The sequence below is a fragment of the Sylvia atricapilla genome, chromosome 10 (genome assembly GCF_009819655.1).
Source record: "Sylvia atricapilla isolate bSylAtr1 chromosome 10, bSylAtr1.pri, whole genome shotgun sequence".
NCBI lineage: Eukaryota > Metazoa > Chordata > Aves > Passeriformes > Sylviidae > Sylvia > Sylvia atricapilla.
Genome location: NC_089149.1, coordinates 18,650,120 through 18,675,006, shown reverse-complemented (window position 1 = coordinate 18,675,006; position 24,887 = coordinate 18,650,120). Strand labels below are relative to the sequence as shown.

At 45.6% G+C, this 24,887-nt stretch overlaps 1 protein-coding gene across 1 annotated transcript; it reads right to left on the bottom strand.

Moving 5' to 3' along the window:
- Positions 1 to 2,427: 2,427 nt before the first annotated feature.
- On the bottom strand, positions 2,428 to 24,567 carry PCCB (propionyl-CoA carboxylase subunit beta). Its single transcript, XM_066326194.1, has 15 exons — positions 24,397 to 24,567; positions 22,651 to 22,770; positions 20,602 to 20,670; positions 19,464 to 19,520; positions 16,788 to 16,901; positions 15,292 to 15,402; positions 14,877 to 14,985; positions 13,836 to 13,956; positions 10,234 to 10,315; positions 8,627 to 8,745; positions 7,265 to 7,377; positions 4,861 to 4,961; positions 3,627 to 3,725; positions 3,355 to 3,448; positions 2,428 to 2,698 (listed from the first exon to the last, which is right to left on the bottom strand). The coding sequence occupies exons 1-15, from the start codon at positions 24,553 to 24,555 to the stop codon at positions 2,577 to 2,579; spliced, it is 1,590 nt and encodes a 529-aa protein (XP_066182291.1). The 5' UTR covers positions 24,556 to 24,567; the 3' UTR covers positions 2,428 to 2,576.
- Between the last annotated feature and the right edge of the window lie 320 nt (positions 24,568 to 24,887).

Genomic DNA, 24,887 nt, shown 5'->3' with positions numbered 1-24,887 from the left:
TGAGCACCCTTTTCACTATAGTTTTCTTTTAAAAGTGCTTGTTTGGACCATCACATTTTGTCATCCCATTTAGTAGTAGGAATTCAAGGAATTATTATTAAAGGCAAAACTGACAGGTAGCTTTCATGTAGTCCAGGCTTCACAACCAGACCTGTACCCCACTCCCTTACCCACTCAGCCTGAAGAAGGATGGAAACCCTCTCTGGGCTTCTTTTTCCCCTCCACCATGGTGTGGTTTGCTTGTGGGGGGTAGAGGGGTGGTTAATGTGAGATGGCAAATCTGGGAAGGCCCCACACCAGGTTCAAGTGGTGCTGCACTGCTAAAACTTAGAAATTCTTCTCAAACCTTGTGGCAGTTCAAGAAATCGTCTCTTCTGCTCTACATGTCTGAAGTGACCTGGAGTCTTTGGGAAGAAAGTGCCATGGGAAAGGCTTGACAGCTCTAACAACCAGCTGGGCTAAATGAAGTTTCACACATCCCTGAAACAAAATGTCTATGTTATTCCCATGGCTCAGGGAGCAAGGTGCTATTTTTGTCCAACCCATGAATGATTTCATCTCTGTAGTGCTAAAGAAAACTGACTGGTTTATCACCTGGCCCACTTCCTAAGGAAAAATCATTGGAGTCAGGAAGAGGAACAACATACAGCAGCTGAGGCACAGGGATGAGTCAAGGTCTCAACTACTCCCAAGACAGAGCCTGAACACTGTCTCCAAATGCTTGTAAGTTATGGCAACTCCTGCTGCACTGAGGAACACAGTAAGTAACCTGCCTTGCTGCTAAGTTCAAGGGCTGCACATTGTTGAAGGGGTTTTATTTTGTACCTCTTGTTTTTTTAGGTTACTGGACTTCAAGGAAATTCTCAGAAGTCTGGTCAGAGCAGCTTTTAAGTCCGTTTCCAACATCTCCTGATAAAGCATCTGCCTCTGTGGAAACAGGATCTAAAAGCCCAATTCTTGTGCTGGAAAGGGATGGGAGAGAGGATGGAGTCTGTAGCAATACTGAGGTTAGGAAACAACTAACAAAGCTGTACTTTTCTCTTTATGACAAGTAGGTTCCTCATGGAGTGTCTCCTTCTGACTCTGGGCAGGCTGAAGAAGGTGAGCAAGCTGTATATGTATCCCTTCACCTATCACAGCTTTTGCCTCTAAACCAGCTGTACCTTTAGGAAATCTTGGGCATTACAAACCCTTACAGTTTGCTCACAGTTAACTAAGAACTCCCACCATGGCCATGAAACCCAGCACAGTAATATTTCCATTTCCCTTCCCCTGTTGCTGCAGCCAGCTCCATTCCCTGGGACAGCACCAAGAGCCTTTTCCTGCTGAGGCACAGGCATGGAGGTCATGCAGCTCCCCTGAATGTGCAGAAGCCAAGACAGCCTGACACAGTGTCTGCAACCTGAAGGTGCTGCCTCTCATGCATCCGAAAACCTGGGGAGCTGGGACTCCTACTTGAAATGCTATATTGTGCTTTTAGATGATGTTTAGCTGTTGCTTTTTCCCCTCCAGGTCGAGGCTCCAAGCTCCACATCTCTACTCACTGCACTTTCCTGGGAAGAGAAGCTGCCTGGGACACGGCCATCCTTACCCCTCTCCTCCTTCAGGCTCGTGCTGGGGAGTGAGCAGCAGCAGCTGCAGTGCAGGTAGGGAGCCTCTGTCTCACTACCAGCGGGAGTCACTCAGAGCAGCCAGGTTACTACAGCCCCTCCTGTGCCTGGCAGCTGCTGCAGCAGCACTGAATGTGACAGTGGCTGTTCCTCACTGCCTTGAGGCTGCAGGGAAGTTACAGCCTCTACTGAGGAGGTGAGCACAGGCCCAGGGCTGATCAGAGTAACACCTGCAGTGTTTCTGGCAAGGCTGCCAATAATCCCAGAGAATAGGAGGCTGGAAGGGACCTGTGGAGGTCTCTGTTCCAGCCTCTTCTGAGGGAGGAGGGTTTGATGTCCTACCAAAACTGCCCTTTTTGGTCTGCTGTCCTTAAGAGGGGGCTGGCTGTGCCTCCCCTCTGCCACCCACCTCTACTCTGAGACCCAGCTGCTGCAACCAACAGGGAAAAGCTGCCACAGGCCAGACTACCAGAGGAACAGAACAACTGAGTCCAGGATCAACAGGGCCTGGTCTCCAGGCACTGGAAAACAAGCTCAGGATATTCCTCCCCGAGTCAGTGGTGCAGGAAGCAGAGTCAGACTCCAATGTCTGGGGCCAGTGGAATACCCTTGAACTCCACAGGGGCCCAACTTCCCAGGAGTGGGAGGTGGCTCAGGCAGGGCTGAGCCACCTCCAGGGCCTATGGAATGAGGGAGCCAAGGGAATGCTTGACCTTGAGCAATTAGTAACAGCTCACCTGCAGCAGGCAGAGCAGGGTGTGCTGAGTATTAACCACCAAGAAAGGGCTTAGAGAGGTAAGCTGGTCAGAGCCCAAAATTAAATATATACTATGATTTATTGATGATTATTGGCAAAATCAAGATGAAAATAACTGTTACTATTTCCAAACAGACCTCCACTAACGAGAGAGTTAACCAGAACTCACGTTCAGGGTGTCTCCCAGCATGGGTAGCCCCTGCTCACCCTCACAGTGGGATGTTGGCATGTTTCTTCCAAGGACTGCTCTGGGATTTACTGGCCAGTACATCAAGGTCATGGCAGATGCGTGTGCGGGTGGTTGAAGGCTGGATGATGTCATCGACAAACCCTGCAAGAGATTAAAACAAAAAAAAACCTCAGCCTGACCAACCATGAAGTGTTTGCCTCCCAGCCTTCTGTATCTAGGCTAACCTGTAAGTTTGCAAAACCAAAACAATGGTCAGAATAAATAAGTTCACAAGTTATAAATTAACTGAATTAAAAATAGCCTAAGAAGGAAACATTCCTGAATAATTTTTTAAACTTTGAATATAACTTGCCTTTTAGAGCACAGTTACTGCTCCAAAACTGGAAGTAAAAATAGTGGAAAAACTTGCTCCTGAGAGTTCTGGAGAACATAACTGAACTGGGCCCTACTCTTTCTTCAGGCCACTGCTTTGCATCTAGGGCTATATAACACACTGTCAAAGCACCTGTGCTATAAAGGAAAAGGCTGAATTTTGAGACACTATCTACTACCTACACAATTGAAAATGCACTTTGCAGAGCAGTCCCCTCTTTTCACCAGGCTCTTTGCAGCTGGAGATGTCTCTTGTGTTCAGATGCTGTCCACATGGCACAGGCTGTGGTTAAGCATCAACTTTCTAACTCAGATACAAGTATATTACCTATGTAACTTGTTAGCAAAAGGTTTACTCAAATAGCACAACTTTATCTCCATGCAATGGCAAACCAAATAAGACACAGTGTGGGAGACAACCATACCTCTCATGGCAGCAGGGAATGGGTTTGCAAACTTATCCACGTACTCCTCCTCTGCATCCGCCTCCTTTCCTCTGAAGATGATCTGGACAGCACCCTGGGAACAGAAGGGTCAGTGACAGTCCCTCAGCCCTGCTAGCCCTCTCACAGCCCAGCAGGTGAGGGTTTGGGAGCATTCTCTGTGCCTGCAGCACCAGGACACCCCACGGTGCTGCCACGGCACTGGTGCTGCTGGCAGGACACTGCTGCACCACAGGGAGAAGGGCTGGGCTCACCTTGGCTCCCATCACGGCCACCTCGGCTGTGGGCCAGGCGTAATTCACGTCCCCTCGTAAGTGCTTGGAGCTCATCACATCGTAGGCACCCCCGTAGGCCTGTGACACAAACCAGCATCCATTCCAGCAACAGCCTGCATTGCTCCTGCAGCCTTTTCTAGTCCAGAGACAAGCAGCTGGGGCTGGATTCTACCTGAAGGAGAGCATGAGCATCTCCACATTGTGGCAGTGATCTCCTAGGAGTAGACATCACTTCAGCTAGAGCCCCAGAAGAGCAAGGAAGGGGGCTGCTGGTGGTAACCAAGCCCATTCTGCAAGGCAGGCAGGGAGGGATCAGTGTGTATCCAGACCAGCAGGCCTCGACCTGCCCTGCACATGGACACCAAACCAACCAGAGAGTGTGCTTCTGGAATTTCCTGGCCAGGGAATGCAGCTCTCAGGCTCTGCAGTGCTCCATTCTGGAAATGCTCCAGACAGCAGTGATGAACAGATACTGCAGGACTGCAGAGCAAACTGCACTGCAGTCCCTGTCAGGACAGTACTGAACAGTGCAGCAAGGTTTCAGGATTGACAGGAACTGCATGGGAATACTCGGACAATCAGAGAAGGCAAAGCAACAGAAAGTTCTTTTTGATTTTTGCCATGATAAGCCAAAAGAAGATCAGCAAAATGAGCAGGAGGGGCAGAGCAGCAAGGAGAAGGCTAACTAAGGCTGTAAGGTGCCAGCCCCAGAGCTTACGGCAGTAGGATGTCGGGTACCTTATGGAGAAAGGAAGGTGAGGCAGAGCACAGCAGAAGTCTGGGGAGGAAAAGAAGCCACGCGGGTGTTCAACCCGCAGACACAGCAGAGGACAGATGCAGCCAGTGCTGGGTGTGCAGAGGGAGGCTCAGGAGGCAAGAAGGAGAAAGCAGAATTGCTGCAAACAAATGGCATGTTCTTAGTGAAACAGGCTGGGTGACATGGGACAAGTACTTGAGTGAAGGCACTCCAGAGAGAGAGCAGGGAGCAGAAACTGGAAGTTCCAGAGGGGTGCAGAGACAAAAGGAAGGAACTGAGGCGGTGGTCAGGGAATAGAAGAAGTGGCCTCTTGTAATGTTATACAAAGAAGTGTTACCAAATGGGACAAAACAGATGCTACAGTGATAGAAAGCACCACTGGGACAGGCAGACAGACTTGGTTTAACTAAAATTGCCACAGGTGGAAAGAGAACTCCATGGAATTTGCCAGCTTACCTTTCTGGTGATGACAGTGATCTTGGGCACAGTTGCCTCTGCAAAGGCAAACAGCAGCTTGGCACCATGACGTATAATCCCACCGTACTCCTGAGCCGTGCCTACAAAGGACAAGGAATTGCTTTACTCCAGGGAATTCACACAACCCCATCATCCATCACCAGCAGCAAACCTGACCACCACCACAGCCATGTTAGCACCCTGGAGATGATCATGCCAGGCAGTGTTCCCTGCAAAATACTGAGCAACTCAAAATTCAGAGCAGCAGTTGATTGTATGGAAGGTCACAGAAAAAAAGCTCAGCAGATGGGACCTTCCTGGGAACAAAATACAGTTAAGAGCATTTTCCAGACTCCAGACGTGTCTGGCAGTAGGAAACAGTCTAGAGTCACTTCTCCAGAAACCTCATCTTCCAAGCCCCCTCTTTTCTAGAACACAGAGAAAGCAGTTTGGGTACTCTACCATACTGAGGACCAGCCTCAATTGTCCTTCAAGGCAGCCCAGGATGATGGACCTTAAAAGACAGAGCATGAATTCCACAGCAGGTGCTTCTGGAGAATGATCATAGGCAGCAAACAGGAATGCAAGTCATCCATGTGACAGGATGCTCAACACCCTTCTGTCCCAAAGACAGGCTCACCTGACTTGGACTTGGAATCAGCAATTCCCAGTAATTTATTTTTAGGACTGTGAATTTCAGACCACTGGATAGAACTCTACAATTAACTTTCTAGCAGTTTATTCACCTCCTGACGTTAGCTTTTAGCACATAAGATGATCCCAAATACTCTAAGAGGGTTTCCTATGCATATTTTTTTAAATGTAAGTAAAAATTCTTTTGTGAGACTGAAGAACTTACTTGGTAGTGTATTTCCTGGCTTAACATTACTGTTTCCCCTCAGGTGTAAGTTGAGTGTCTGAAAATTTCTGCCTACATTTACAAAGGTATGCTCTCAGCTGCAGTTTTACTTGGGTTCTTGCCTTTCCCTCAGCCAGTGGAACCTGCCAAGCCCACAAGACCCTTCCTGAAGCAAGAATCAGAACAGCCAGGGGGGTTCATCCCCAAGGGGCAGCCTGAGCCCAGCTGGGACACCCAGCCCAGGCCCAGGAGCTGGGGAGCATTCCCAGAGCCCGTTTCTAGTCACAGCCTGTTTCTAATCCACACCTAGAGTAGCCAGTCACTTAATGCTTCCAGTGTAAAAGATCATTCAGGTATTTGAAGTATTTACACTGCCACCCATGACCAAGTAACATAAGTCTTTTCTGGCCACAGATTCAGTCCCAGCCTTGTTCTAAACATATATTTTTATCCAGTTACAGGTTATGAACACTTTAAATGTCATTTCTGTGCACACCTGTGAAAACTGGGGGTACTCAAGTGTTTGGGTCTGGGAGAGGTTTCGTACACTGCTGTGAGCCAGTGTGACAGGTGCTTTCTCCGTCTGTACTGAACAGAGAGATGGGATGATGAAGCCACCCTCAGAATTTGTTACTTAATCTGAATTTCTAATGCTAATGGGCTAATCTTGCCAAATTCCTTAAAACACAACAGGCTTTGGATTATAATCAAACCTCAGATCTCATCTCCTCAGGTTTTTCTTCTTTTTTTCTTCTTTATCTTCTTTCAAACTAGCATTCTATTGTGTAATATTAAGTCACTACTTTGAATTAGCTATATGGAAATAGTTCTTGGATTCTGAGCAATTGCTCAAATCTGGATTTCTGGAGTGTCCACTTACACTAAGCCACTGCCTGGTCCATATCAGAGGAGGAGGCTGAGCCTACACTGGGGAGGAAGGAGAGGAACTCCTGGTTAAAAAATGCCAATTCCATCGTGTTAAAGCAGGAACTGGAATGCTGAATAGTCACATTCTGATGCTTTGAGAACTGCAGAAGCCTTAAGGTAAGCCGTGGTTTATACAAGAGTATTAACATTAGATTTGATTGTATAACATTTGTAAGTCCTTTCTCAACCTTGTTTTGTAATGGGTCATTTTAATATTACCTGCTCAGAGAACCTGTACTGAAAGCAGGCTCATCACAGCCCTTTCCTTGCTGATGAACCTCTAAACACAGGTATTTTCCACTGAGAAGTGTCTGGGAGCATTGCACAGACACAGAGGGGACCATGTATAACCAAATCAATGCCAGTGAAAACACCCTGTCCCCCCAGAGAAGCTGGAGAAGGTAATCTGCTCTGAGGGATCTTGGGGGCTTGCAATGTGTGGTAGGGGGTGGGTCAGACCTTGCCCTGGTGAGCCCCAGTGTCTGGCAGCCAGGGCACACTGAGGACAGCTCTGCAGTGTCGTCTGAGTGGCTGAGAGACTGCAGGTGCCACCTGGGAGAGTGGGCTTCTAACACCAACACCACCACGCACCACGTGAACTCCAAGGGTAAGGCATACCTGGCAGGAACCCAGGGACATCCACAAACGTGATCAGGGGGATGTTGAAGGCATCACAGAACCGAACAAAGCGGGCTCCTTTCACAGAAGAATTTATATCTAAGCACCCTGAGGTTAGGAACACAGAAAAAGGCGTTAGCAACTCCAGGGGTCTGCAGTAATTCAAGGCAACTCAAAATCACACTACTTTAGTTGTACTGTCTTCTTAAAACAAAGGAAAAGCTTATCTGTAGATAATGTGGAGATTTTCTGCCATGAAGCCTTCCTGGTTTAGAACTAAGATCACAGAACAAGCTACGCTCAAACCCCCTGTGTGCAAAGATTTTATATCCCAAATCAGTTTTTTAACAGTTTAATTACATAAATATAATTTAAATTTTTTTCTGTAACTCTCTCTTCATTTGTATTTTTCAGAGCAGTCATATTGAAAGGTTACAGAGTTCTCGATTAAAAAACCAAAAACATTAAAGAGTCCAGTACTATTTTGAGAAAGATCACGATTTCTGGTAGACACAGTGCAGTGTTCTGTTCTGTTTCAGTGCCATTTAGAATTACATTATGCACAACTATATTAAAACAAAACACATTTCGTATCAAAGCCTCTGTCTGAAAAGAGCTGTTAAATTGTAAAATACTAAATGAAGATTAAATTTATATTAAAAGCTTCTGTCTAGTATCTTGATCGTCACATCTTGTAGAGATGAAACAAATGAAACAACATTCTGGGTCATCTGATTTTCCCAAACAAATAGATACAAGAATTAAAAACAAGGAGTAAACCAAAATGTTCTGACTGGGAAAGGTCATTTCAGGAATTACTGAGAAAGGAAAATCCCTGGACAGTTAAGAAGGGTGATCTTAGCTGGAGTTGCACATTGTATCTTCAGGTTCAAACCTTGTGAGGTCAAGAGCTCCTCCACACTTGTGTGTCTGAAGGCTTTGCACTGTTCAGCTACAGTGAGGTAACAAGGTCTCCTCACCCTGCAGATGAGTTTTAGGGATTTTACTGCCATGGAAAGAAGTTACTTGCAGGCTGCTGCCAAATGAGCGGTGCTCTTCTCCCCTTCCACCCCGCCACCCCGTGTGCAGCTGCTGCTCCTCCTAGGCTGGATGCAGCACTGATTTAATTACCTGGGGGCAAGATCACCTTGTTGAGCCCCTAAAGACATGGTTCACAGTTCATTTCACAGCTCACAGCTGCATTACAGTGAGGTTCAAGACAAAGCAAGTGGTGGAAAAACACAGAACGAGTGGAGGAGCACACAACACAACAGCTCTGACCTTACACAGCATGCAGAGAAAGACTCATGCAGAGAAAGAGACAGAGGCAAGGCACAGTCTCACACTGGACTCTAACCTGAGGCTACTTTGGGCTGGTTGCCCACAATCCCCACGGTCCGTCCATTCATCCTGGCAAATCCAACCACAATGTTCCTGGCATAGGTCGGCATGATCTCAAAGAATTCCCTCTCATCCACAATCTGCAAAGGGGAGAGGCAGGCAGAGCCCGTATGAGGCCAGACAGAGGTGCATAAAATAGACAAGCAAATACAAACTCAGTTACCTTAGTACTGCAACTTCTAAAACAGTTCAGAACTTGCAGAATTTTGAAAGAAAGAGAGGGAGGGAAACCTTTTGGTCTTTGCAGCCTTCATTGCAAGAATTAACTTGTCCTACAAAAACTACCAAAACTGTCAGTTAAGTGTTCCATCAGGGAACACCTTTATGACTGAAGGGAGCCTTTCTCCCTGGCTTAGAACAAAATGCAAATCACATACGAAGAACTTCTTTCTCACATCTTAATTAGCAGCAGACTTACAGACCGATTTGCAGCGACAAAACAGTACTTCCTGGAGCTCAGAAGCTCCCCATGACATGTTGAATGTAAACTCTTGGCAAGCTCAGAGCCCTTTCTCTCTGGGAGCAGGCAGCACAGCCCTGCTGCCCCAGGGTCAGTGCTAGGTGTGTCCCAGGGAATGCAGAGCCCAGCCAGCATCCACCTGGAACCACACACCCGTGTGGCTGCATCTCCCGCGGGCTGGAGCTCAGTGTGTGCCCTGCCAAGGGCCAGCCCTGGTGCATGAGGCACGATCAGAACTCACACGTTCCAGGAGATCAGAATTATCCATGGAGCAGTAGCGACACCTACACATGGCTGCCTGGGCTTCCAGCAGGATTCCCCAGTTCCATCTGTTTATGGCAGCTGTTCTCATACACACTGCAGTGTGCCAGTCATTTCATTAGCCTCAGTCTTAAAAAAGTTGTGCAAAATGTAAGCAGTATAAAAGTGGTGTTATTTCTTTCCTTAATACCAAAATCTGTGGGAGGCCTTGGGGATCTTCTCCTATTTCACCTAAAGATTTTTATTATGTGCCACTTAACCTTCATTACACATTGTACTGAAATTCACAGTGGAAGAATCCAGGGATTAAAAATACCTTGAGCTTGCTTTCACCACTAAAATGAGTCTAAATGCTGCCAGTTGCAAACTTTGTAAAATTAAAAAAAAAACCAGACATATATTTTCTTGTACTGTGCATGTATACAACTGTCTCTTACCATAACCAGGGAAGGGTAAATCTCTGCATTCTGAGTACTTTATTACCTATATATAGAAGTGCTGAAATCCAAGAAGCATCAGGGTGCAAGGAGGGGCCAAGCAAAAGAACTCAAGGGGGATTCTGACCCCAGAAAAAACTAAATTGCAGCATCGTCAATCTGTATAGTTGTATATACAGCATGAGATGTGTCCTGAAAACAAATCTTGGGATTCTGCTAAAATATCTTTTTTCCCCTGCAGTTTTTGTTGCCTATTCACAGCTACTACACACGTGAAAATAGTCACTTATAGAGACTGAAATAAATAAGTAACAGTATCTATATCTTCAGAGCATTCTACTGGCTTCTGTCAATTATTTAGACACAGAATGTAATATATGCATCTTTAATCAGGACAGTGTCAGACTTACGGAGTGTATGATATCCAGCATATCATAGGCTTTGGTTGACTCACTTGGGACAATGGTGTCCAGCTCTGGAACGGGACGGTCACTGTGGAGAGCAACGAAGCGTGAAGCAACAACATTTAGACTAAATTAATATCTAGACCAAAAACTCGAGTAAACATTTCCACCTCTCAGAAACATTGGAAACCTCCTCAAACATGGAGAAAAGAAGCGGTTCTCTTCATTTCGGGCAGCCTGAGCAGCCTCCTCCCGAAGGAGAGCCCTGTTCCACGGGCAGCTGCGCTCGGGAAGCGCGGAGCGGGGCCGTGGGGACACGGCCGGGGGCGGCCGGGCTGCAGGGGGCACTGCCGGCCGGAGGGACACACGGCGCTGGGGACACGGGAGCAGCATCAGAGCCCGGGCCCTGCAGCCGGCCAGGCACAGCCCTTCTCCCGAGGCTCCCGTCACAGCCCAGGATCTCAGGAACGGCACACCCTCCCCGCCCTGCCCACGCTGTCACCCGCGGCTTTGGAAACACTGAGCTGCACGAAACCTTTCCGTGCTCATTTCCCCGGCCCCAGACAAGCAGGGAGTGGGGAAAACATAGCCACACTCTGTGTCTTCCCTTCACTGGCTGTGGTTAAAGACTTCTTCCTGTTTCTCCACTTACACTGACACATTTTCACGTGTAACAGAGACCCTGCCCTGCCATCAGCAGAGACAGGATCAGCTCCCCAGCTTTGATCACCTTACCCTCATTAGGGACCCACTCACAGTGGCACCCACTGGGTCTGAGGATTCAGTGCAGGGGTGTCAATTTTTATGAATCACCACTGAGAATGTTTCAGGGAGTACTGTATTTGTGCTATTCCATAAAAATACTGATCTCTGTCTGTTACAAATGGTGTTTCTATGGAGTTCTTACTGAATTAGTATTTTAACAATGCCATGATCTAGTACATTTTGAATAAGACAACACAAGGCTCCAGACACACAATTTAAAACTGAAGAAAGTGATGTGCAATTTGAGAAAATCAGACAAAAGTTAAAAGGGCAGCCTTTGGCTGTGTGTACTCCCTCAGACACGGGATGAGGCAGGCACAGCCCCTTAGAGGGAAGGGAAGAGACACAGCTATTTATAGAACAAAGCTGACAGCAACACTTCGAGTGCTTTTTCCATACGAATGCAAATATCACATACAAACACTTACATAAAATTATATAATGGAGCTTAATCTGAAGAAGTTAAACTTCTTTTATGTACTAAACCCCAAGATAAAAACGATTCTAATCTTTCTTGTCTGTAAAGTAGATATGGATGTGCTCCAAGCTCTGTCCTGCAACCTGTGCTACCCCATAAGAGAGAAGTGGAAAAATGAAATTATTGCTCCCATAAATTCACATTGCTGAAGGAAATCCTAACGGCATTAGAACAGCCATCAACAAAATTAAGACATTATCCAGGATACCACGTTTGAAAATGTCCTTCAAACGTCTGTACAGACACAGGACATCTGGAGCTTGCTGCTGCACTCACTGGGCTTAAGAGGTGTTTCTTACAGACGCCACTTAGTGGGACAGAACTGCTGCTCATTGTTAAAGCCTGACAGCTGGAGACACCCTCCCCAGATGGACGCTGGTTTCCATTCAATACAGAAGGGAAAGTGCACTTGGTTACCAAGAGTTAGCAGTAACCTCTTCCAGAAGTTTGTAGAGACAGAGAGAGTAAAAATCCCACCATGCCATACAGCAAATGCGATGCATCAGACGCCTCCCAAGGGCAGGGGACATCTCACCAGGGACAAAAAAGAAATTTGTAAGTCCTTGGAACCCAGGCCACTGACAACGAACACTCACCAACACAAGCTTCAGCAGCCAAGGCTGGCATTTTTCAACACCAAAAAGAACTTGCCTAGTTAGAAAGACAACCAAACAACCCCCAACAGCCCCAGGACTTCACAATGAAAGCACAAATAGGTTACATTCGATTTGCATAATTTGTGGCTATTTTTTTGGTGTGAAAACAATGCAATAAGGAAGCAATTACTCTAGAGGAATGGACTGGGACTGGAGCAGCTGTAAGGATCAAACACATCAATCCCAAGCAAAAGGAATCTATTAATATGTCTCTATGTCCAGATGAAATAATACCTATCTGTGCATTAGGACCATAAATGGGAGAACTATTAGAGATGCTGCTATAAAACCAGACAAATTTAACAAATAGATCTGCCATCACATGTATAAAGACTACTAAATTGAAGTTCTTAGTACAAATTGCATTTATTATATCTCATGCCTTGTAAAAGATTAGTTGTTTTTTTTCTTAAGGGAGACAAATCTTATACTTTAGTAGCTACAACCTAACTGACAGCTTCTTACAAATAAACTGCCTGTTATAAAATACATTGATTTAAAAAATAGACTGTTGCTTCTATAGTGAAATTAAAATATCAAAATCAAGTGTGTAGAGAGCAATAATCCCAGTACAATTTGTTGAATGCTTATAAGGATCATGATAATCTCAAAGATAATCCCCCAACTCAGCAAATAATACAGGAGATTTGCTTTGGTTTTGTCACTATCAAACCAGAGCAGTTGAGAACAGAACAGAACCAGCCTGGCACAGTTTAATGAACTCCTGAAGATCAACACCTACCTCAGAAAAACTTAGGACTAGTAATTAATTGACCTATCTGGCCATTCTCTAAAAGAAAATGGCAAATTTGTTTTTTTAAAAAGTGAAACATGTATCTCAGGGACCAGTGCAGTGATTTGTAAAATCAGTCCAAAAGCACCTCCCCAAACAAACTGTTACACAGACACTGAAAAGCACAATGAGGGATGAAGAGAAAATAACCTTCCAGACTCACATGTTAAAATCATAATACATGAAGAGCCCCAGGACACATCACACACATGTGAGGAGCTGAAAGAACATATTCAGGCATCACTCCCATGCAGGAAAGTGCAACAGCTTCTTCAGGGATCCCTAGGGAAAGAGCTGAACTTCGAGCACAACTGGAACTTGGGTCAAAATACTTTTACTCCACTGACATTCTCTGCCTTCCAGTCCTTGCAAGGCTCTCTGCTCAGTGTCCTGTGCTGTGTCTCTGGCTGTCTCTCAGCTCCTGGAGAAACTCCCTGATAGAAGTCCAGACAGTTACCATTTTTCCCCTCTTGAAATGCTCAAGTCCTTTCTGTATTATGTTGCCAACTCCACAATAAGCCTGAGACAAGTACGTAACACACAAAGCTTTCTGCCTCCTTGTTGCCTGCCCACCTCTAACCCTCATGAGCAGAACTCATCCAACAGACACAGCTGACAGAACAGGGCAAGTTCTCACTGTGCTATTTCCTCCTTCTCTTGCTTGTTCCAAAGGACTGGGCAACCCACCTGGACAGAGATTGCTTTTCCCCACATTCTGCCCACAGCCTGGACACGAGTCCTTTCAGGAAACAGAATTAAACCTAACAGTGAGCACACACATGTTGGAACACCTCCCATATTCACATCCCAGGATGCAGAATTCTCTGCCAAGATCCCAGGCACAGAACACCCATAAGCCAGAGAAGGCAGGAAATGCAGTGCCCAGAGAGCCCCGAGCTCAGCCAGGCTCCCTTACCTGGGATCATGGCACTCGCAGACTGGAGCTGGGTCCCGGTTGCTCAGGGGTAAATAATTAAAGAACTCTCGCAGGTTCAGCAGAGCATCGATGTCATTCTCAAAGGCTCTGTGTGCAACTCCTGCACAGACACAGTAAAGCAGCTATGGAAATCCTTGTGCAAGCTTTCCTTTCCTTTATATACCAACAAAGATAGGAACAAGCAACAGCAAGACTCTAAACTTGAGCTATTAACAATCAGGAGTCTTAAGCCACCAAATCTGAGCAGCTAAAAATATCTAGAAAACATGTGCTGTATCAGACTTCCTCCAGAACAGGTCTGGATTGGTGACCTCATATTCAAAATAATGCAAAGTGGTTTATCAGCTGGCACAGCCCTAGCTGGACTCCAGCCTTCTGGAACTCTGTTCAGGTTGCTGTGCTGCACCCAAGTGTTGGACTACAAGTGCTTTTTATAAAAGGGCTGGATCTGGGCAGCATCTTTGTGCGTGGTTTTGCTTCATCATCAGCTCAGTTCACATAGAATTTGAGATCCCACAATCATGTGAGTCTTGAGAAGATTCATGACTCACAGATATTTTCACAGAGGGGGAAAAAGGGAAGAGAGGGAAGAAGTGCTTCAGCTCACACTGCCACTTGGTTTATAGTTAAGCAGTTCAATCAATCACATTTGTGAGCAAACAAGGGACTGCTGAGCATCTTACAACCCATGCAAATGTCTGGAAAACAACAACAAAAAAAAACACCCCAGGCTGACTTTGCTAAGCCCTTCCCCGTGACAGTCTTCCCACCTCTAGCATCTTTTGTGGGTTTGCTACTTTCTCTTCCAAATCCCAGAACTCTCCCACATTCTCTCCTTTGTGTTCTGTTACTAAACAGGAGCTGCGGGAGAGGGGAGAGCGTCTGCAGAGTCAGATCCTGTGCTTAGGCAGAGCTTTGTCCCTCAGACTCATCTGCATTGGCCAACGGGCTGTTTAGCCAGAACTACTCTCATTTACTTTGAGCACAGTCAGCATGTTCAGTAAAGCCCCCAGCTCTCACCAGACACTGTAGTGTGTGTCTTTGCACCCCCAAGCTGCTCCTGGGTGACATCTTCATTGGTGACAGACTTCACCACATCAGGCCCAGTGATGAATAAGTAGGATGTGTCCTGGGGGAGGGGGAAAAGCAGAAACAGTGAATGCCAGAACCAAGCTGCAAAAGCACCTAAGAGACAGCCACAGCCTCCAGAGACTTCCCCCAAAATAAGAAGAGAGAAACAAATTTCTTTAAAAGGCTGCCTTGGATTAAAAATCCGCTGAAAATGCAATTGTCCACAAATTATTTGGGAAAGTTTTTCTTATCTTTTCATGCAAAATAAAAATCCAAAGCAGGAGATCATATCATAAAATACCCATCCCCATGTGGTCACATAGTGTGTGATCAATTTCACCGGCAGCTCAGGACCCACCCTTACCTTCACCATGAATGTGAAATCAGTTAAGGCAGGAGAATACACAGCTCCACCAGCACAAGGACCCATGATGAGGGAGATTTGGGGAACGACACCAGAACACAAAACATTTCTCTGAAACAGAAAAAAAAAAAAATCTGGTTTTACCAAAGTGCGTTTTTATGTAAATTGTATCAAAAGGAGTTTGTTATTTCTTTTTTTCTCCTTTCTGTTCCTGTACAGTTGATTCTCTATACCATGCAGTGACTGCAAAGGAGATAACATGAGCCACCCCAACAGATGCTGCAGGGGCAAAAACAGCAGTGAACCTGGAGTGGGAAGGAGTGGATGTCCCTGACATCTGAATGTGTAGGTACACTGTGCTCAGAGGTAGAAGTAAGTTTACTGACCAACTGGGAAAGGATTCTTTTAAAATCAGGTTTCTGCACTGGCTTAAGTTTTACACCAAAGTGAATGGTTGCCATCCAACACGGATGGTGTACTGTCCCAAAAACCACTAACACTGCTTGTTACTCAGGGAGGTCACAACGACTTCTACAACTGCTCCTCCCAGACTGCATCCTCCAAAAACCATCAGCATCTGACTGACCTGACATCCCTCCTGCTTTCCAACTGAAAGGACAGTGTCCTGTGCACGCAATTTGACGCAAAGTATTTTAGCAGGCATACAAAATAATGTCATTTCTGTGGAAAAAAAATGAACAGCAGTGTGCCTAGGGGAAAAACTCTTGCATTAACCACAAAAATTCTCTAGGAACATAAAACTTTCACCAGTGCAATCAACACTGGACATCCCCAACCAGTAAGGTTAACACTGACCTACACACTTCTTTGAATAGAAACTCATCTGGCTTGCATGCCTTCTTCCTCTGCCACCCCAAAACTCTATTTTACTTTCCCCCCCATCTCCATCTTGACAGAACAGGAACTTCACTCCTTTTGATCTGAGCTTTCCAAGTTTCCTTTCAGTGCACAGTGCTTAATTTACTTTAAGTCCCTCTTTCTCCAGTAGAAATCCTTCACCTTTTACAAACCCTATTGAAAATAACTGCTGTGTGAATTGATAACATATCTGTATTTCAGAAGAAATACAGGGAAGCTGATAGTGCATCACAACCAAAAAAGCACTGAACTATGGTGTCCCAAACTGATAAATGCTCAGAGAAATTACACCCCAACAGAAACAATTGAAAATTGGTGTAAACCAAGAAGTTAAGTAGTTGCTTGGAGATTTCTTCCAATTAAGCTAATTGCCTGTTCTTTCATTCTCACTCCACACTGGGTCACAGAGCTTTACAGAGCTCAGCATCACCTTTGTTTAACACATGGGAACATTTGCCCAAAGTCAAGAAAAGAATCAAGGTCCGAGTTTCACACACTGTTTTATCCATTGGCTGAAACAGAACGATAACTTTAACATTTACTTACAAACACCCACTTGCATGTTTTGCCCACCTTTGTGCATGCCAAGCTCCCTGTGCATCCAGCAGCCTACTCACCAAAAATATGTCTGCATAGCCTGCCAAGGACTCCACTCCCTCCTGGATACGGGCTCCTCCAGAGTCATTCAGCCCAATCACGGGTGCTCCAACCATTGCAGCTTGATCCATGATCTAGTGATGGACACAGACTCCTCAGTATTGACCCAGCTAAGCTAAACCCCCAAAAATATCTGCCTTCCCAGCTGTGCATCTCCACACTCAGCTCTGGATTTGGATAATGCAGTGTGAGTGGCATGGTCACAGGAGAGAGACAATTTCTCCCTGTTCATGAGGGGCCTCAACTGCACCTCAAACATCCCCTCAGATATGTCTCACCTACTCTTCAAAGTTTGTTGCAGTGGTGGCTGTGGAATCTCTCTAAGCTGTATAGTCTAATGCTTGATCACCCTTCTTAGAACTTCTTTGAGAAGACTAAATTAAATCTTTCCTCTAGAAATTTAAACATTCAATTTGTCTTGATACACAGCAGTGAGGAATACCAATTAGCTATTCCCGTGTCCTGAGTTGTAGTGTAGGATGTGCACAAAGTATTCTATCCCCATCTCCATGAACTGATGAATCCAATTGTTGGAGCAGTGTTTTCCCAGCCCCCTCCCTCTGGGCTATCTTCTGTTAATGGCCCATCAATGCCTCTCCCAGGACTCACAGGTAACTCCCTCGGGAGCTCTCTCTGGTTAATGGGCCATCAAGGACCCACTGCAGGGCTCATCATCCCACTGTGAGATGCTCCGCCCAGGGGAAGGAGCCAAGCATTCTCACCTGGATATAATCTGGGGTTTGGGACAGCACAGGCAGCCCTCATCCACTGGATTCCCAGAGGACTGGAGCTACCAGATCTTTCTATGGGATCACTGCTTCAGGGAGACCACCTCCCCTGGACTGCTTCTATCACCCTGATCAGGCTGTATTCTGACTCTGTCAGTGGTCTTTTGTATTATTGCAGTTATTTTAGTTTACCTTTCTTTCCTTTCTTCCTATTAAACTATATTTCTGACTTGGAGTCTCTCACTTGTTTTGCTTTTAAACCACTACATCTTGGCCTTTACTTTTGTGAACATTCAAGTACTTCAAGTCTCCCTTCAGTCTTCATATTCCTCTTCATGTTTCAAGGCTAAGCATCATCAATTCAGTCCCATATCCTGTTTTCTAGGACTCTGATCATTTTGGTTACTTGCCTCAAGATCATACACAATACTACAACAGAGCCATAAGTAGGAGGACCGAATTCCTTACATTCCTTGAGCAAAATATTCCTGATTATTGAATTCCAGTAAAATATTTGCCATTTTCATAACACTACAGCATTGGCACATTATGTTAAGGTCTGTTTTAACATCAAGATCTGCTTTAGCTCCTAAATAATTTTTATAAAACATCAGTTAATCCCCATTCTAATTTTTGAAGTTGCTTTTCCCTGCTCTTTCAATCATTGTTATAAAATAATTTCAGACAATCTTTAACTTGCTAAGTGATTTACAATTCCATCCCATCTTTCAGAGTACTTGTAGCATCAGCCTTCAATTTTGTATTGCCTAAAAATACAGAAACCACTCTTGATGCCACTCAGGTTAGTGGTATCTCAGGAGACTCAAAACTCCAGCCTGAACAGGAGCTGGTGGTAACTACCTCTGTACAGTCCTAGAATTCACAGACATTCTGCTGTTTTACCCAGGGACCTATACATGGATTCCTTTCTCAAGGCTCTTCCAAGTTCTTCCTAAAACACACATCAAAGACTGAGCCCCAAAGCAACTGATGCTCCCAGAGCTTTCCAGCTTTGGAGCCCACCAAGAGCAGCACCAACCAGGTGCTTTTTTTCTAGTTCTGTGATCAGACCCTGCTGCTTTAGAAAGAACAGATCAAAGAAAACCCACCAGAGAGCATCCCATCATTCCAGTGCCATTCCATCCCTCCCCAGTACAGACACCACAAAGCTGCAGTCTGAAAGGGTAATTCAAGTCCTTCCCAATATCTAGGCCTGTTAAAACCAAATAGTTGTTATTTAGCCCAAAGTCTTCATGTTTGCCAGTTTTATACCCACACACTCCTGAGGAGCCTATGCCAAAGAGTAGTTATTTCCACAGCATAAAAGGCCTTGTGCACCAAAAATCTTGTTTCTGATTCCACGGCAAGAAAATTCAGGAAGATTTACCAGTTCACACCATTCAACACCCATGCATTCTTGTCTCCCCAGTCCTGGGATTCAAAAACTCTTCTAGCAAGACAAGCAGACAAACAAGAGTAAATAGCCGCAAGTGTCTGATAAGAGAAACTCTCAGGGTCAAGGTGACCTCCAAGTTGTAAAACTGTTTATCTTCAGGCTGTTTACTTGTTACATTTGCTTTTTTAAAAAATATTACACACTTTCACAGCACACTGTTTAGAGGAAAAAGTTTCCCCGAATTCATTCCTCATTTCTCCAGTGGACAATGAGTAGTTTATTTATATTTGTACTTGGCAAATCTCTCATCCTTTGCAGTAAAGCAGAAGACATAAATTACCTCGAAAAGCTTGCTCACACTCAAAAAGTTTCCAGAGGCACCTCTCTCAGGCATGGCACACACCAGAGCCCACTAAAATCAGTCAGCAAACATTTTCTCCAAAGTCATTATCACAACAGACTGAAAAATGATTCTGACAATTTTTTTTTTGTTTTCTCATGTGCCATATTACCTTGCAGATCTTCTGGGCATGAGCGCCAGATAAACTGCCTCCAAATACAGTAAAATCCTGTAAAGCAAATTTTCAGATAAGGGAAAGAATGATTTCAGTAAAATGTTGTCAGTTATTGCCAGTAAATAATATAATCCTACAGGGCTTGGTATTTGGTATTCTGCTTCAAAACAACTGAGTCCCTCAGTGCAGCCTACAGATCATCCCAGTTGGATCCGAGCCTCCTTTACAAGGAGGAAATACAAACCTGGACACACACCACCATCCTAGACTCATGAATTATGTCCAAGAGTTATGACTCTTCCCGGGGTGCTGTAGGGACTATGTCAGCCAAATGGCTTAAGCAGGAAGATCTCTAACAGGCCCTGGGACTGATCCAGAAGAAAAAGAGGACATTGACACCTACTGGCACAAACAGAGCCCAGAGCCAGCTCCTGGGGAGTTTCTCTGCTGCACTCCCACTGAGCCTTACTCCCAAAGAAGCCCCAAAAACTGTGTGGGTAGAGACAGCATGGCTATGACTAACAGCTGAACCAAAATGGTTCAGCATCTCAGGAGGCAGCTCCACTTGGAGGGAAAAAGGTCTTAAATATCAAAAGGGAGGGGTGTATCATGAAGGGGCACTCATAAATTCTATTAATACAAACACTGCCCCCTATTTGTGTTCTAAAATGAAGGTTTGTGTTTGGCTCCTCTCCACATGTTCAGGCCCGTGTAACAGTGTCTCTCCTTGGAAGGAGCACACACCCAAGACAAAAAAGGCGGAGTGTATGCCTCACTCAGTGAGTAACACAGCAACAGCTGCTTTGGCCATGACAGCAAATGGAACAAAGGCTACTTTGTGGCCCAGAACAGAGCAGCACTTACTAATGATCTGAAAGAAAGCCTTTCTTTCACAGTGACCGACCAAGATAACTCTCTGCCTAAGACGTTTCCTCTGAAACACTTTTATTTTAATATAAAAAATATATTTTAACATAAAATGTACATTTTATCTATTTTTATGCTTTTTTGCTTCTTCTTGAATGAGGGTGCCCTGCTTCCTCCCACAGGTACACTGCTACATGACCACACTGAACTATTGTGAACTTATTTCAAAGGGTAAATTCCCACTATTTAAAAATAAGTAAAACTTTACCTGACTGAAAACATAAGCTAGTCTCCCATTAATCCGTCCACGGCCAGTCACCACACTGTCACCAGGATACTGCATTAAAAACAGGTAAAGCAATTGAAAATAACAGATAAATCAAAGCAACAATGACCCGAATTTCCACAAATTCCTACTAAGACAAAGCAAAGACTGATTTCCTGGGAGGTCTCATCTTCCATGTTTGCAGTGGGAGGCTCCAGAAAGATTTTCCCCAGCCCAGGAAAGGAAAACTAGAGGTAATATCACATTCATTATATGTTAGAGTAAAGATCAGTGAACTTAGCAGTTTCCCTTCAAATGTAGCACAACTGGAATTAAGGTAAATCATGCCCTCAGAGACAGGATGTACCTTTTATTTTTTACCTTTTAAAATGGACATGGTGCACAAACTCTGAGGTGTTGATGCAGATAAAAAACAACCCAGGACAGCTACAAAAATATAATTACAATCACCTCAAATTCTTGAACCTGACCTGTCCCATTTTGCACCCTGTGCAAAATAAGGGAAGAAAGAACTGGCCAAGGAAAAGGAGTCTGTGAGTCTTAAAATGTGCTTCATCTATATTGTATCACTTTCTAGAAAGGAAAATATTTACAAGTCTTTCAAGAGAACAGTATGAAAGGAACTTAACTGGGCTGTCAGTAAAAAAGGGAATTTCAGGCACTGAAGTGCTTTTTCTTGTTCGGTATTGAAAAAGGAAAAAAAATAAAAAAGGAAAGAAAAAAAGGGAAGTGTGTGGTGCGGGGCCCACTCTAAGGGCCATTTATGCCCAGGTGCTCTGTTGTGAGGAAGTTCACACCTGCCTGGTGCCTTTTCTCAGGCTGCACACACAGCACTGCTCTCAGCCCCTGGCACACAGAACAGCAGCACACACCTGTACTTCAGCCACTGCCACATGCAGGTGACTTCCAAAAGCCCCAGCAGCCCACAGAGTGGCCTGGATGTGAGCACAACTCCTACTCTACCCTCAGAAAGTTACAGGGACACAGAAATTCAATGCTAAACTAATATTTCAGCCCAGTGGCCACAGTTAGGTCATCTGTTGTGAAACTGTGCTCTGTAAACACAATCTGCAGCTCACTGAAGGGTGAATTCTGAAGGACAACGGAAAAAATTAACCCTCTTGTCCCACTCAGGACTCCTATTTTCAGAAACAGTAATTTGTTATCAACAGTTGTGGGATGCAGCATGGAGTAACCCAGTGAGAGGCAACACAGCAGTTACTTGAGTTTGCTGAGGAACAGAGTAAAAAAAAAAAAAAAAAAAGAAAAAATATGATTGCTCTGCTACTCCCTGGGAGAGGAGGATGTCTAACACAACATCGTTCACAGCACCAAGTGTCATCAGCCTCCTGTCTGACACAACAAACAAATCCTTCACCTCTAACATTCCCAGTGCCCCTGCTGGAACCCTGCTGTCCCTTCCCTCCTCCATAGCCTGCAATCCTCCAACCTGTTTAGGATACATGGCCACACATCCAGAAAGTGCCTTGGAAAGAAGGGTGCAACTGGCTAACAGAGCAGTACAAATGCTGGGCCTTCCAAACATCCAGATCAGATTGTAAGGCCCTAAAGGATTTTATGACTGTAGTTTGGCAGGCATAAATACGGATCTGAGTTGTTTCATCCAATAACTCTAATCCTACCAGTAGGAAAGCAGAAGTATCTACCCTGATTTGTTCCTCATATCTGATCTGATTGACAAAATTGCACCAACAAAGCTCTGCAGCCTCCTCTACTGTTTAAAATGCAAATCTGAGACAATTCCCAGGAAGGTATTTGAACCAAAGGGGTGACCTTATGAAAAAGGTATCAAGTTTAACAGAAACTCTGTCTAAAACAGAGTTTTAGAAAACTCTGTAAGCTGTTAAATGGAAACTGAGAGTAATTAGAGCAAATTTAGAGGAAAACAAAATTATACATACAAAGAAAACAAATAGTTGAAATCACATGTGAACAGAAAAGCCCATTTTCAAACTGTGGGCTGGCTGCACAGCAGAGGACACTGAAACAAGTTATATGAAATAAAATTACCTTATTCTTACTGGAGTCCATCCCAAAGTCAGTACATCTGTGTTCCACAAACATGTCATATTCATCAAAACTGTCAGGGTCCAACAGCAGCAGAATTCGTTCCCTTGCTGTCAGCTTTCCCTGGAACAGAGCAAGCAACAATTAACAGAGCCATCAGGTGGTTCTGGCTGTTTTCTGACCCCCAGCAGATGCAGTTTAATCAAGCAAAACCTCACTTCATGTGCTACACTGGGTCCATTAAGCAACTGCAGGCCCCCAAAACTGGAAACATCCCGTGTAGTTATTACCCTCCTCAAAAACAAACATAATGCAAGCCAGACTCTGAAAAGAAGGCTGACTGTTGGAGTAGCACTACCACAGGAGAAAGGAAACAATCTTCAACAGGATATAAATGCATCACAGCTACTTTTGCCTACACATTTAAATGCTGCTGTAAAGGCCTTTTTTCTATTCTTAACCAGGGGAACCTTTCCACAGCTAGACCAGTCCTCCCCAACAGCTCAGGGTTCAATTCACCGCACTCAAATATTATTTGACTGAGGTAAATAAGAGGGAAGAGGAATTGTGACAGCCCGCAGGGATCTTCTGACAAAATTCTTCTGTTCTTTTTCCTGCTGGACACTGTTACTGGCAAAAGTAGGGTAAAGGCCAAGAACAGAATCAATTGACCAGATATACATGTCCCTTGCTCAGTGTTATGTAGTAAAAAATCACTGCAAAGTTCTTTATATCTTAACCTACCAAACAAATGCGTTATTTCCAACCATGGTAAGCATCTGTCTGCAAAGGGAAGGACAGCTGGCCTGTCTCCTTTAGGGGATGATGTGACCCTGCATCAACATGACACTATAACACAGCTCAGCTTCTACAGAACATCTGACCAGCAGGCCAAAAAGCTCAGAAAAAGCAGCAAATGCAGGAAAGCTTAAGGTAAGCCATAGTTTTAGTTTACATAAAACATAAGCTGTTCAAGCCCTAGACATGCAGGAGTGCTTGTATATTGGTGTGCCAGTGTCCCGAATGTAACTCAGAGACTGAAGTGTCTTCAGGTGTTGTATAACTGGGGAGGGACACTGCTGGCAGGCAGACTGATCACTGAGGGAGCCTTCAAGGGAATCGCCATTCCCACCCCCCTGATGCCTACAAGCCACAATGGTACCACCAGGGCCTTGCATTACACTGAAAAGGCGTCCTAGCAAGAAGCAAGAAACCTCTGCTGTCACCCCCATCAGCACTGCCTGCATTCTAAACGACAGAGGCAGGGAACTAAATACCCACCTGTTGTCATCCCTCCCACCTGTCTTTTCCTCAGCCTTATTTCCATTCTTCTAACTCTTTGCTGTCATCTCAGAGATCAGCTTAAATTTGCAACAGCGGTGTGAAGATGAAGCTGTTGCTCAGAAGCGTTAAGCAACCTAGAACTGATTTACCATCACACTGACAGGCAGAAGTTGCAACTTGTGTCTACATTACCTCTCATACATATTACAGCCAACCTCGGTGACCACTCTGAGGTAAAGGAATTAGTTAAGCAACTGCTCTTTTTTCTACCCAGAGTAACAGGCAGTGCGGTCTGTAGCGCTGCTTGAGGAAAGCTGCCCGCGAAGGGGCGTCTGCAGGCGCCACGCGAATCCGCGAGTCCCCCGAGGCGAGCGGAGCCCCGCGGCGCACGGCCCGTCCTCCCCGGTGCGCCCGGCAGCAGCGGGACGGGGCTTTGTCCCCGCCAAACACCTGCGCTGGGCTCACCCGCTTGTGCTGGGCGTCGATGCGGGCCTGGCCGCCGCCGAGCAGCGCGGCGCGGCGCTTCTCCTCGATGCGCTGGGGCACGGGCGCCGGGCCGGTCCCTGAGGCGGCGCGGCCCCGGCACAGCCCCGCGGCCCGCCGCAGCACCCGCACGGCCGCCATGTCCCGGCGCTGCGCCTGCGCGCCCGGCCCGGGCCCGGCCCCGCTCCGCTGCCGGTCACTCGGCTCCGGCACCCTCGGGCGGGGCCGATACAGCACCGGGCCCGGCGCAGGCCGCTGCCTCAGCCCAGCCCTCCGCGGCCGGGTTGGTCATCGCTGTTGTCTGTGCGCAGAGACCAGAAGGGAAATGCTCCCTTTCCTGTGTGGCCGAGAGATTTGTGGCGCTTCAGAAGTGGGGAAGGCAAGCAGAGGTGTCAGCTCGTAAGATCAGCTGTCCTCTCTTTGTTCCAAATGCCAGAAGATATTTGTTTTTGCCAGTCCTTGTGACACACCGG

Bases quoted from the DNA above. Each gene is read 5' to 3' on its own strand.
- PCCB (XM_066326194.1), bottom strand. From the start codon at position 24,555: ATGGCGGCCGTGCGGGTGCTGCGGCGGGCCGCGGGGCTGTGCCGGGGC. The intron at 16,902-19,463 runs GTAATATGGCAC...GTCCATCACTAG, and splicing joins ATGCCCAGAAGATCTGCAAG to ATCATGGATCAAGCTGCAAT. The intron at 3,449-3,626 runs GTGAGCCCAGCC...TTCTGTTCCCAG, and splicing joins TGGCCGTGATGGGAGCCAAG to GGTGCTGTCCAGATCATCTT.